The 12,665-nt window shown below is 37.9% G+C and overlaps 1 protein-coding gene across 14 annotated transcripts in view; it reads right to left on the bottom strand.

Moving 5' to 3' along the window:
- Positions 1-12,665, bottom strand: part of LOC107104706 (abl interactor 1-like) — a 67,668-nt gene that overhangs the window by 34,647 nt on the left and 20,356 nt on the right. For all 14 annotated transcript variants that reach the window (XM_015404762.1, XM_015404763.1, XM_015404765.1 and 11 more), the window contains exon 2: positions 10,306-10,473. In XM_015404762.1, coding sequence (XP_015260248.1) covers positions 10,306-10,473 — 168 coding nt within the window. The remainder of the gene's footprint in view (positions 1-10,305; positions 10,474-12,665) is intronic.

The following is a 12,665-nucleotide window of genomic DNA, read 5'->3' as shown; positions in this document are numbered from 1 at the left end:
TGTATGTTCTTTTTCAGGGTGGATCATCAAAATTAGTGGTCCTCCTAATCGTCAATCATTCTGGTGATATGTTTACGTAAGGCCGCCCTACATGCTTGTCCCCATTTTTACAATTGCAAATCTTCTTTTGGAAAGTAAGCTTGTATGAGCGATGCAAACAGCAACTTTTAAACAGAAAGTGCACGAGAAATGGGCTTGTACATGCTCTTGCATGCATTTAATTGGCGTTCACTTTTAAAAGTGGGTACAGGGTTGTGCATGTGCATTTTTTTAAGTGGATATGGCAGATTTTTACCAAAAAATAAAATAAAAATCACTAAAATCCTCCACAAAACCTTTAAGAGAGGTGGAACATGTTTCTGAAACATAACGGTGCAACAGTTGCAGTTATAGACAAAACATATGAAAAAATTAAGTGTATATGCAGTTTATGTTGATGCAATTGTCATGAACTGAACATCTGGTTTCTGTTTGAATGTACAACCATTTTTTGTGTTTCATTTTTAACATTAAAAGATTGCGGGTTCACCAGGCCCACAAACGCTAGTTAGGTGACCAAAATATGAAAACCACACAGGAGTGAAAGAAACATGCAGCTGAGCAGGATCGTGTATAAACAGCACATGCAAGATAAACTGATAGAAAACACATCGACTATAATTAGTTCTCTTACTTCCTTTCAGAAACCTTTCAGAAAGTTTATTGTTTATGAGGATCAAGTGTGACATATTACGGCTGTGACACATGCAGTGGTGACAGAAACCCGATTTGCTGATGGATATGACTATGAAAGGACGAAAAACCTGAAAAACCAGAAAACAAATGACTACCTTAGTGCTACTTTACCCTCTAAAGCATTTTATGCTGCATTGACTGTCACCAAATATATTACTGCCATAAGCAATGCATGCATAACAATACATTTGAGGTATATCTTGCAGCCCCTTGCTGTGATACTCTGGGTAGTTTAGAGAAAAAAATACTGTGATACAAAAAAAAAAGTGATAATGTTTGCAACTTCACTGTTTATCAGGATAGCAGCTTGAATAAATGTGGCGTGAGTAACGATGAACCTTTGTTGACGATGAGCAGGTGTATCTTTAGAGCAGTTTTGCTTTATTTAAGGCTCTGACAGTCTTTGATAAGCTTAACAGAAAAAGACTAACATTTTTAAATACTTACCCGTCTCATTTTTTGATAATTCCTGAATAGGTAAAACTTATTGCTAACGAGAGTAAGTTATCTATCATCCACCTCTATTCACTGTCCCCACAGTTCAAGGTATTCCTCAACAGATGTCCTTATTAACATTTCCAAGAGAATTCAATTTTATGAAACCATACTGACTAATTTGCAGCATCAAAATACAAAAATGCTTGTGGTAAGATTCTACTTTTCAGCAAAAAAAGTTAATTTCCAACATGTTTAATAATTAGTCTCATGTCTGTAAACAATGATTTTCTAATTAGGACCCAAACCTTAAGGAAAAACCACCCGCAAGTTCATCATCATGGATTTAAACCAGGAACTCTGAACAACCAAGACTTCCAACTCTGCCCTGGGCCAAGAAGACTTCATCTGGTCCGACTGCCAGCAAGACTTCAGCCAGGGTATTAATTACGCTCCTCATCTGGACAGTCCAACTGCTTGGTGGAGCTGCTTCTTAGAGCTTCTGGTGCTACTTTGAGGATGTTAGAGGTAAGGTCAGCTGTCCATAAAGAAAAAATCCCTCTGGTAAACTCAACATCCTGTGAAGCATGATGAAGCCAAGAGAGGAGGTGTGAAACCCTGGAGAGATAATCTCTACCACTTGTATGGCAGAAAGAAACAGAAAATTTAGAGTCAGGACAACGTGCCAAGGTCAGAGCTCTGTTTGCTTACGCAGCACATATGGAAACACCTTGGCTGACTCTTTCCAATCTCACTTTGGTCTGCGGCCAATGCAGCCTCCTGAAAGTTTGCATATCTGCTTAGAACCATCCTCAATCATTCTCAGGCTGAGAGTCAGAGAAAAATAGAAACAACCAAAAACAATCCAAATTTCAGCAATAAAAACACATCTACGGGAAGAAATCTGAGTTTAAAATAACCACGTCAGGGTTTAATAACTTCCCCCTTTAAAGTTTTAGAGAAAAAGTTAACAGATGAGGATTATTTAGATGCAGCTGCAGGGGATTGTTAGGTGGTAAAGACTGAGCTGAAACTGACGAGGAAGGACAGAGGAACTAACAAGAAAAGTGGCTGATGAGTGGGGCTGGCTCTGTAACCTTTCCTCATGCGGGACAGATGGAGCATGTGTGTAACCGAGCTGCAGCTGCCAAATCTTAGATGCTGAAGGCCAGATGATGTCAGAGAAACTCAGACCTACTGAAGAAAGAGACGACATTGATCTCCCTCGCTTCAGAGAGTCATTTGCTGGTTTCAGTTTTCATTCATGTTTGATGTCAAGATTCCCAACTAGTCCATTGTTTTCTGATCTTTTAGGACATTATGAAAGTATAAATAGAAAAAATCACAATAAATGAGTGGCAGATATTTTAGTGGCCAGGCTTGGAATTTATTTGGTAAAAACATCCAAGCGAAAGAAGGAATGGAGATAAGAGAAAAATAAAAACAGATTAACACACTGACAAATACATACCGGTAGATAAATGGAAGAAAACACAGGGGGATAGAAGGCTAATTTAATGGATGGTTGGATGGATGGACAAATGGAAGGAAAAACTGGACAATCAAATGATTTTTCAGGTGAAAGGAGAGACTGACAATGAATAGATTATTTCGGCAAAATATCAGAAGCTAAAGCTTCAAAGTAGAAGTTTTGCATGTGATATACATCTAAATGTTTAACTTTTCCTTCGTGAATTTGTAAAGCTCTCCATCTTTGTCCATTTTCCACGTATTAATATAAATGTTTGTTTCAGGTTTATAAGACATATTTCTACCCTGGTCAGGGCAAAAAATATTTTTAGAAAACAGAATTTATATAATTTATTTAATTAAAGCAGAGCAGTTAAAAATAAGTCAAAAAAATTGTATAAAACTATTTTGAAATTGAAACATTGGATGAATTTCAACTAAACTTTGAACCTAATTTATTCTGAAGCTGCTGGTTCCTCATTAGGATTTTAGGACAGTTACACTAAGATAATATGTTTTAATGCTAAAATTAAGCTGATTTGATCTCAAAAAGACAACGCAAAGTTTGATAAGAGTTTTATTTTTTTTTTTTCTGCCTCAAGCTATCCTTTATGGATTTATTATTTTAATCCAAACCATTAGGATTTATTTTAGAGAGCTCAGAATATACAATGAGCTATATTTATCTACTTGTAAACAAATTCCTACCCATCATATATTGAAAACTATTGTACCATTTTTATTTTGAATGTTTTTAATATAGTAATCATTCCTCTTTTTTGGTTTTATATTGTGAGAAAAACATTTTCTTACAGTTTAAAACTTTGCCAAACTTGCTAAATCCAGGAGTGAAAAAAAAAGCCGGAATGTTTCTGATGTGCTTCTGCCAGGAAGCAAGGAGCGCTAAGAAAGAGCGGAGATCATAGAGACGCATTACTTTCATAAACCGATGTAAGAAAGACATGCTCGATATCTTCTACAGGAAGAGGCAGAGACCAAAACAACCAAACGCAGAGGAATCAGCAGGAAACACAAGGAGCAAACACACAAGCTCTGAAAAAGCCATAACGCTCTGTATCCTGTTTGGGTATGTGCCCATTTTTCCTCAAGAGGAGGTCAGCAAGTCATCTCTGCAGCAAGCAGATGAAACTTTAACAAGCTGCTCTAAAGTGTGTGTCTGTATGTGTGTGTGTGTCTTTTTGTCAAAGCAATGCAGAAACAAACACACAGGCTGCAGGCAGTTGCACCTCCTGGGAACGCAAACTGGAATGACAAATAACAGAAAGAGCTGCGATGAGCTCATATGTTGAGAGTAAATCAAACTCCTGACTGATCAGATAAGAGCAGCATGCGGCTCTGTGAACCTCATGGCTGTGGGAACAAACCAGTAGGTGTGTTTGTGTGTGTGTCAGCTGTTTTCTGTATCCATCCTGTTGTTCTGCTGCTCTGTTGCTCTGGTCACCGGGTTCAATATGAACCCTGGCCAGATCCAAATGGAACAAGGAGTGATTTACATCATCCTAAATGGATCCATACAGATAAAAACCATGTGTTGCAGGATGTATTCTGTCAGCCTCTTGCAAAATCATTCTTCCTTTTACTTGTCCAAGCCATCAAATTTCAAGCTTTCATTTCTTGTACGTTTCTAGAAGGGATTCTTCACTTTTTCATGTCAACATTCAAAACTTATAAAAGGATGGAATTTTCTGAAGTCTCAGACCTCATTTTGAAACCTAACACACAAATTTAACTATGAAGTTGTGGAAGATATTTCTATAAATATGAAAGCTGGAAAATCCAAATGTGTAAAAAAGAGGAAGAAAAAAAAGACATGAGCAATAAAAAGGCGGAGGAAGGAGGGAAAGGGTCATGGAAGGAAAGATACGTTTAAAGAAGACAAGAAATAAGAACATGATCAAAAAAGGAAACAGACAAGAATGAGGGAGTAAGGAAGGAAAGAGAGCAAGTAAGGAAAAGACGTACTTTAGGGAAAAAGGGAAGAAAAATGCATCAGCGAAGAAAGCAAGCAAGGATGGAAGGAATCTATTCTCTCTCTTTATACCCATCCAGACCCAAATAAATCAGACATGGATCTCTTCCTGTCTAAGAACAGTTTATTTTGCATTTATCGTCTCTTGTAAAAGCCTGATGAATAAGACTCATTATTGAAGCAGTCTGAATCATTTTCTCCCCTTTCTAATCTAATCTAATGTGTCACTTTCCCACCAGACTAAAGGGGAATTTCCTGAGATGTGGGTAGTCAAAGATGCCATGACCAAGCAAATAAAAAAACAGTGAAACCACATTTAATGGCTTCCTTGCCAAAGATGTGTAAAAATTCTTTAAATAGATTCCTTTGGTCTTGGATCATCGAAAATACCACACTCTTAGACCTTCCGTCATACGTCACTGCCCCCTTTCCCCATTCTATATAAAGTCAGAAGACAATGCTATTAAGTTTCCCTGAGAGACTGTATATTTGGGCAAATTGAACAGGGGCTCGAGGTGCAGGATTACCGTGCAAAACCAAAGTCAAACACTTCGCCACAGAATCATTACCACATCGCTATTCAACTTTCAAACAACCACTGGAAACAGAAATGTAATTTAATCTAACTGAAGGAGAACAGGATTTTACCACGCTATGGTCTTTACCACGCTGGTGCTCATGGGAAATGCGGTCTTATTTCAGGCTAAACAAAGCTTTTGTCCACTGGGCGGAGCCAAAATTGAACAAAACTGAAAGTTATTAAGCAACGCACGTTTTTTACATTTAATATTTTTTATGCTATTCTTAATAAACATTTTAATTTAATGTGACAATAAAGAAAAGTATGATAAGACCTAAAAAAGCAGGTTTATTATATTTTCAAACAAAATAAGCAGTTTGATAACTATTATTTGATTTACTTGATTTCTGTTTGCAGAAAAACCCTGAAACACAATTTTAACTTATAACCTGAAAGAAAGAGACAATATACAACAAATTAAGTGTAAACGTTTTCTTAGAATACGGCTAATTTTCCCACTTATCAAGTTCGACTCCAATGCTACATCATCTACATATTGATCTCCTTTTTAATTGGACCATCATGAGCTATAATAAGTAATTTTTTTTTTTTTTTTTTACTTTAGAGCACCATCAAATAATGAGCCATCTACTGAGGCTGTCCTTGCTTGCACAGCCACATGGTGACTTCTGAGTTTATTATTGCCCAAAAAAAGTGCGAGCTCAGTCCAGCAGGATCCGGGCCTCCATGGACTCTGGTGAGCTGCGTCTGTGCAGCGCGCGGCAGAGGCAGAAGGTTAAATCAGAAGGGCATCACCCTACGGCTGCTTTTTCTAAATAAGTAGTTGGAGTTAAAATGAACGTCATATTTTAAAGTCTCTCCATGAGGGCCTGCAACATAAAGAGCATACAATCCACACATGTCTTTAAGACTTGTTCTTTGTCTATATTATCAACCAGTTAGCATAGATTTCAAAAATCCAAAGTTTCAATGATAAGTTTATATCCACTCCTTACAGATACGACACAGAAACGACACCCGTTTTGATGCTTGCTTAGGATCATTGTCGAAACAGTGTCATGCTGCCACCACCATGCGTTACAGTTGGTACATTTACAAAGTATGAAATAAAAACATTTTCTTCAAAAGGTACTTTACTTTAATTTGGCCAGTTGCAAATAATCCACTGAGCTTTAATTGTCAGAGGCTAATTTCTTGGTTGTATGTGGTGGCCTAGTGGAGAGCTGAGCATCTTTTTCCTAGAGTGGCTGAAAGATTACTGGGTCAAGCCTCAGTCTGTCCCTCTGGGTCCCTAAGCCCTTAGCCGCACAACACTGCTCGTCTGCTAATCAGTTTGACAGCACAACACTACCTAACGGAAAGGTTAAATGCAAAAGACAAACTACCCCACTGTTGGACTATAAAGGGAGCTTTCCTTCCATTAAATGTAGGTATAGGGAAGCATGCAGCAATATGGACTATAATACAGGTGTTGCATCAGCAGTCTGTTTATGATCGGCTTGATTCTTTGTGGTTCTAGGGTTGTTCCTCTACCATAAAAGCCAATTTACTTTCCTTTGATGACAGCCTGGCTCTAATAGCCCCATCAGTGGCAAAATACTGAATACTTTGGCACAAAGGGAATAGAGCAAAGTAAAATTAAAATTGGTTTTTAATAAACACAAAAACAGAAATGTAAGGAGTTTGTTCTAATACTCCCTTTTAGAAGTTAAACCTCCTCTTTTGCATCTCATAATTTAATTACCTACAGGTTGAAGACTAGTCACAGTTGAATGCTCATTTGTGGGTTTGATTTGGTGAAGCTGAATGAGGTGAAAAAGCTGCAGGAAATGGAGAAACCACTGTTCAAACACCACAAACATGCACATCCCGTCTTCCCCCTCTGTCCGGGGCATTATAGGGATATTACAAAGAGCTCCCTGTTCCCAGGCTCTTAGCAGCCACTTCACACACAGCTCAAGGTAGAAATCCCTGCTGGCTACACCATTCAGTTTGCAGCACTTCCTGCCTTAGTGTTACAGAGACGCTGAGGGGTAATGATAGAGGGGAGGGTGTCAACACAACTAAAACGAAAGGCCACATATGCAGCAGTTGATGCATTTTCTGGTAAATGCAAGCATGCCTTGCACTGAAAGCGTGTGGATGTCTGTGTGTGTTGAAGGGGTGTTGAATGTCAAAGTCATGTGGAAATTACAGTTCAAACTGGTCTGACATATTTTCAGATAAGCCTAGATCTGAATCAGGGCTGTCACACCATGTTTGTCACAAATTACACAATGACCATGTCAAACACCTTCTCACTCTGATCTCTGTGATGGACAGGGAAAACGAGATGGCAAAGAAAATAAACCCAGGTGTGAACAGATGGGTGGAAGAATAAATTGACTGATCGGCCTTTAGATGAAGGGATGAATAAAAAACAAACTTATGAATAAAAAACAAACTTATGAATAGATAAAGGATAAACAGATTTATAAATGGACAAAAGTAAGAATTGGCACATGAGCTCGTTGGCGAGTAGGTGAAGAATTAGTAATATTGGATGGACAAAAATACATATAACAGATCGATGAAGAAGCAATGCACAGGCATCAAGACTTTTATATGTAGACTGTCCCACTGAGTGGAGGACTCAAGTATAGGAAAATATAGGAAACTGAAGAAGCCGGTGATGAGCGAGATGGACCCCCTAATTATATACATAGTATGAAATTGTGTTATATCAAACTGGTCCTATAGTCACTCTATGACAGATGGAGTAATGTAACGAAAGTAATTTCACCCATGGATCATTAAAGTATTTCTGATTCCTGGTTGATGGGACAGGTGTTGTGAATGAAACGGTTCCCAGCTTGAAAGAGCTCCCATGTGTCGCTGAATGTGTGCATTGATGACTTTATCTTTTTACTACAGTTTGTTGAATTAATGTGAATGTGTATTTAAGCGGGAATATATATATATATAAAAAAAAAAAAAAAAGTCTAAACAACCAAAACTTTCACGACCCACTTGCAGTACCTCCGTGAACCCCCTAGGGATCGCGGACCTCCCCTGTTGAACAGCTCCACTTTAGACATTAGAAACGGAAACAAATGTCTAAAAACTAGATAGAATTTTCACGATTTTAAGATCTCCCATTAATAAAATAAAGGTTTATTGAAACAATACAAGAAAAAGTAAAACGGCACTTATTACTATTATTATTATTATATCAATTGTGAGGTTGTTAAAACTTATTTATATATCAAGAAAGAAATGATACGATAGCTTTGTGGTTGGTTCTTCATCAATAGTTTTTACGAAACTCTGGCATTAATTATAACCATGGAAAAATAAGGGAAGGTGATGTCACTGTGAGATTCAGTGGTAGTATGTTGGTGTTTTACTACTTCAAATTAAAGAAATTATCCTCACATAGTTTACATCTTGGATTGTATCCTTATGTTAGCATGGTTAGCAGTAATACAACAGCAGAGTATGTGTGTATCCCACAGGAGGCCCTTATCATAATGACCAACATTTCCTACCTTATCCATCCTGTTTATGCAAATACTGGAAAGCATTTGTACTAGAGTTTTTATTATGGTCACTTTAGTTTTATTGGTTACTCTGGACTTACTGCTTTGTTTTATGTTCTGCGTGATTTAGGCATGTGTAAAACTGCGGTCTAATGAATTCTGCTAATTTTATTTCCATAAGCAGTAAAGGAGAGGGTGGCAATACTCCACATTAGAAGAAAGAGATGGTAACAACTACAAGGTCAGCCTGCAACTAAAGTATGCAGGCTGACCTTCAGCATTAAAGCTCAGATGAGCTTTAAACGAAAGAAACATACCACTAGATGATGATGTTATAAAAGGAGGCAATGTTGACATGGTTTCCCATTGGTTAAATGGAAATTGTACTTTTAAAATGCATGGAATTGATAAAAAAAAAAAAGAATAGGAAAACATAAACAATTTTCATCTGACCCAAAAAGATACTACTAGTTCATGTTTAACTCCAGATCTACAAAGGTCACAAGAAGGGGTTTAAATATAGCGAAGGAACAGTGGAACTCCCACTCATATCAGATGAGCGAGGACAAATGTGTAAGAATGTAAACTAGGTTGGAAGTTCTCCATTTGGGTTACCTTACCGAGCTAAATTAGACTCTTTTTTACATCAACAACCATGTGGATGGTGGTTGTCATGGAGAGTGGAGCAGGAAATGACTGAATTCAATGTAACTGGAAAAACAAATTAATAATAATAAAATTACTGTATTTTCTTATTTTATTTATAATCCTTTAGCATTGATAGGATTTAAGATACAACACCTCATCGTTTCTAAACCACAATTAACCTCTACAATTACCTCGAGAAAATGATTTTATATTCACCTGAGGGGGATGTGCATGTTTGTGGTGACTGAACAGCGGTTTCTCCATCTCAGCCAAAGTTATGTCTAAATCTGTAGTTTTTTATAAAGGTTTGAATTTATTTTCGACTGCTCAGAGTTTGGTGAATGCACTGAAGTTAGGATCTATGAAACACAGTCGCTCCACCGCAGGGATCACTGCTACTTAGTGCTTAGTAGGTACAGAGTCATAAGTGTACCCACTTACATGCAGTAAGTTTTTACTGAACTTTGAACTGGACGAGTTAAAGTTTAATAAAAGTTTATGTATTACAAAACATATATCACACTGATGAGTGTCATAAAAAGAGGAGCAATAGAATAAAATCATATTATAGGAATAGTTAACTGGTGAGCTATGCCCTTTATAGAATGAGGTGATGTTGCTCCAGTGGGCTACCTGCTGCTGTGTTGGTGACTCCTTCTCTACAGCTACATACAAGTAAAAAAAAACAAAAAAAAACAACTAATTATTATTCGTACCGGAAATGACTGGCCAATCATTGCAAATGAAAACCTTTTAGAGTCGCATCAGTTAAACAAAGGAAAGAGAGCATTTCCTCTGACATAAATAAACAGCCAGACAAGTCTTGAATAAGAATGATGCACCAGTAAGAGGAACTGTGGTTCAAGCTGAGATTTAAAAACAGCAACGTCTGCGTATAAACTAAGATACTAAGAAACGGTAGGGCACAGCTTTTTGCAGCTGTTGGGCCTGCGGTGGGTTTTTCTGACCTGAGAGATGTGGTTGATGGAGGACTCCATGCGGCGCAGCTGCGAGGCCTGGATGTCCAGCAGCTGCAGGACATTGTTGGCTAAGGCATTGATCTGGTAGGCCACGCTGGCCAGGGACTGGGTGGTGTAGGCTTTGGTCTCCTCCAGCGCTTTCCTTTTGTCTTGGGCCTGCAATAAATACAACAGAGCCGTGAATAAAAACTGGGAATACAAATCAGTTAACTCACAATATTATTAAAAGACACTCTTGAAGCTGGTATTTAGTTCAGCAGTCGCATGAGGTCAACAGTCCGGACAAGGCATGCAGCTGTCTCCCAGGCTCTCGTTCCTTACATGCCAAGAAGAAACATCCTACAAACAACCAACTGAACTCTAGATCAGTTTGCAAATCTGATCCAATAACTTAAGAATTCTTGCAACTTTAGAGCAGTTTCCAGCCTAGAGGCTGACCCTTAATAGGTCAGATTGGCCACCTGAAATGCTTTGCAAGCCAAAACGAAAAGAATAAAGCTAAGGAATAAGTTTAAAGTTAAAAAGGGGGCTGGTCAAAAAAAATGCAACACCTGTTTGTTAGTAACTATATTTTGATTGAAGATTGGTATCTCACTGAATAGTTGGCCGTCTAACTATTCAGTTAGAGAGGCAAAATATAGCTCAATAACCTACAGGTTATCTCAGAGGTCAGAACTTGGAATGTTGTTAAATGGAAAGTGAGCATGTTTTAGGCCAAATAGAAAAAACACAATATTTCGAACTTGTTTCAATATTAACAAGAATAAACAATATAAGCTGATACAATATTGTTTCATGTAGTTATTCACTAAAGGAACATAATCACAAAAAGATGTGATACAACCATGCTTTTGACATGAAAAGTGTTAGCAGTGCTAAAAATGTCTACAGGTTTGGCAGCCATATTGGATGCTATCCTCTGGGCTGTTAAAGCTGGGAAACTGCAACTTCAGGGGAGCTTTCCTAATGCTTTTCCAATTGGAAACTAACTCCCAGGAATAGAGATTTCAGCAGATTTCAGCATCAGCAGCTGGACAGCCATCAATCCTCCCAGTTCCCAAAAAATCAAAACATTATATTTGCCATTTTAATTGAACATTAAAAAAAAATGTCTACACGTTACATGATAACTGACTTTATGAGATCAAAATATCGAGCTTGAGGCCAAGTTGACTTTTCTATTGATTTATTTTGTTTTTCATTTCTTGGCAGAAGTGATCATTTAAAGAAGAGCAAATTACCCTGCGAACAATGTATGCTAGCAGTATCTAAAATAAACTGTGTGCAGAATTATTAGGCAAGTTGTATTTTTGAGGATTATTTTTATTATTGGGCCTCATGGAGTTCTAAATCAACCTATAAGACTCCCTAATATCAAAGTTTCATAATTTTGGAAGTTGATCTGTTTTTTTTTTTTGTTTTTTTAGATTTGGTCATTTTATGAAGATGTTTATGTGTGCAGGTAAATATTACTGTGCAAAATTATTAGGCAATGTAATAAAAAAACAAATATATGCCCATCTCACTTGTTTATTTTCACCAGGTAAACCAAAATACCTCAAAATTCAGAAATAAACATTTGCGACATTCAAAAACAAAAAACAAATCAGTGACCAATATAGCCACCTTTCTTCACCGTGACGCTCAAAAGCCTTCCATCCATAGATTCTGTCAGTGTCGTGATTTGTTTGCGATCCAGATCCGTGTGATGGAGCATTGTCCTGCATGAATATCACATTTTTCTTGAATGATGGCGACTTCTTCTTGTACCACTGTTTGAAGAAGGTGTCTTCCAGAAACTGGCAGCAGGTCTGGGAGTTGATCTTGACTCCATCATCAACCCGAAAAGGTCCCACAAGCTCATCTTTGATGAGCCTTGACCAGCCTTTACCACTATTCTACCTCCACCTTGCTGGAGTCTGAGTCGATAAGGAACTTGCTGCCCTTTACTGATTCAGCCTCATGCCCATCCATCAGGCCCATCAAGACTCGCTCTCATTTCATCAGACCAAAACACCTTGGAGAAATCAGTCTTTAGATATTTCTTGGCCCAATCTTGACGTTTTGTCTTTAAAGGTGGCCTTTTTTCGGCTTTCCTTACCTTGGCCAGGTCCCTGAGTATTGAGCATCTTGTGCTTCTCGGCACTCCAGACATGTTGCAGCTCTGAAATATGGCACAACTGGTGGCTAATGGCTTCCTGGCAGCTTCCTGCTTGATCCTTCTCAATTCATGGAGAGTTATTTTGCATCTTCTTTTGTCAACACGCTTCTTGCGCTTCTGTTGGCTATTTGCCATGAACCGCTTGATTGGACGATGATCCCGCTTCAAAAGCTTGAAGCTTGAACTG

This window comes from Cyprinodon variegatus, unplaced genomic scaffold, assembly GCF_000732505.1.
Source record: "Cyprinodon variegatus isolate N-32 unplaced genomic scaffold, C_variegatus-1.0 Scaffold1853, whole genome shotgun sequence".
Taxonomy (NCBI): Eukaryota; Metazoa; Chordata; class Actinopteri; order Cyprinodontiformes; family Cyprinodontidae; genus Cyprinodon; species Cyprinodon variegatus.
This window is presented reverse-complemented; position numbering and strand designations above follow the sequence as displayed.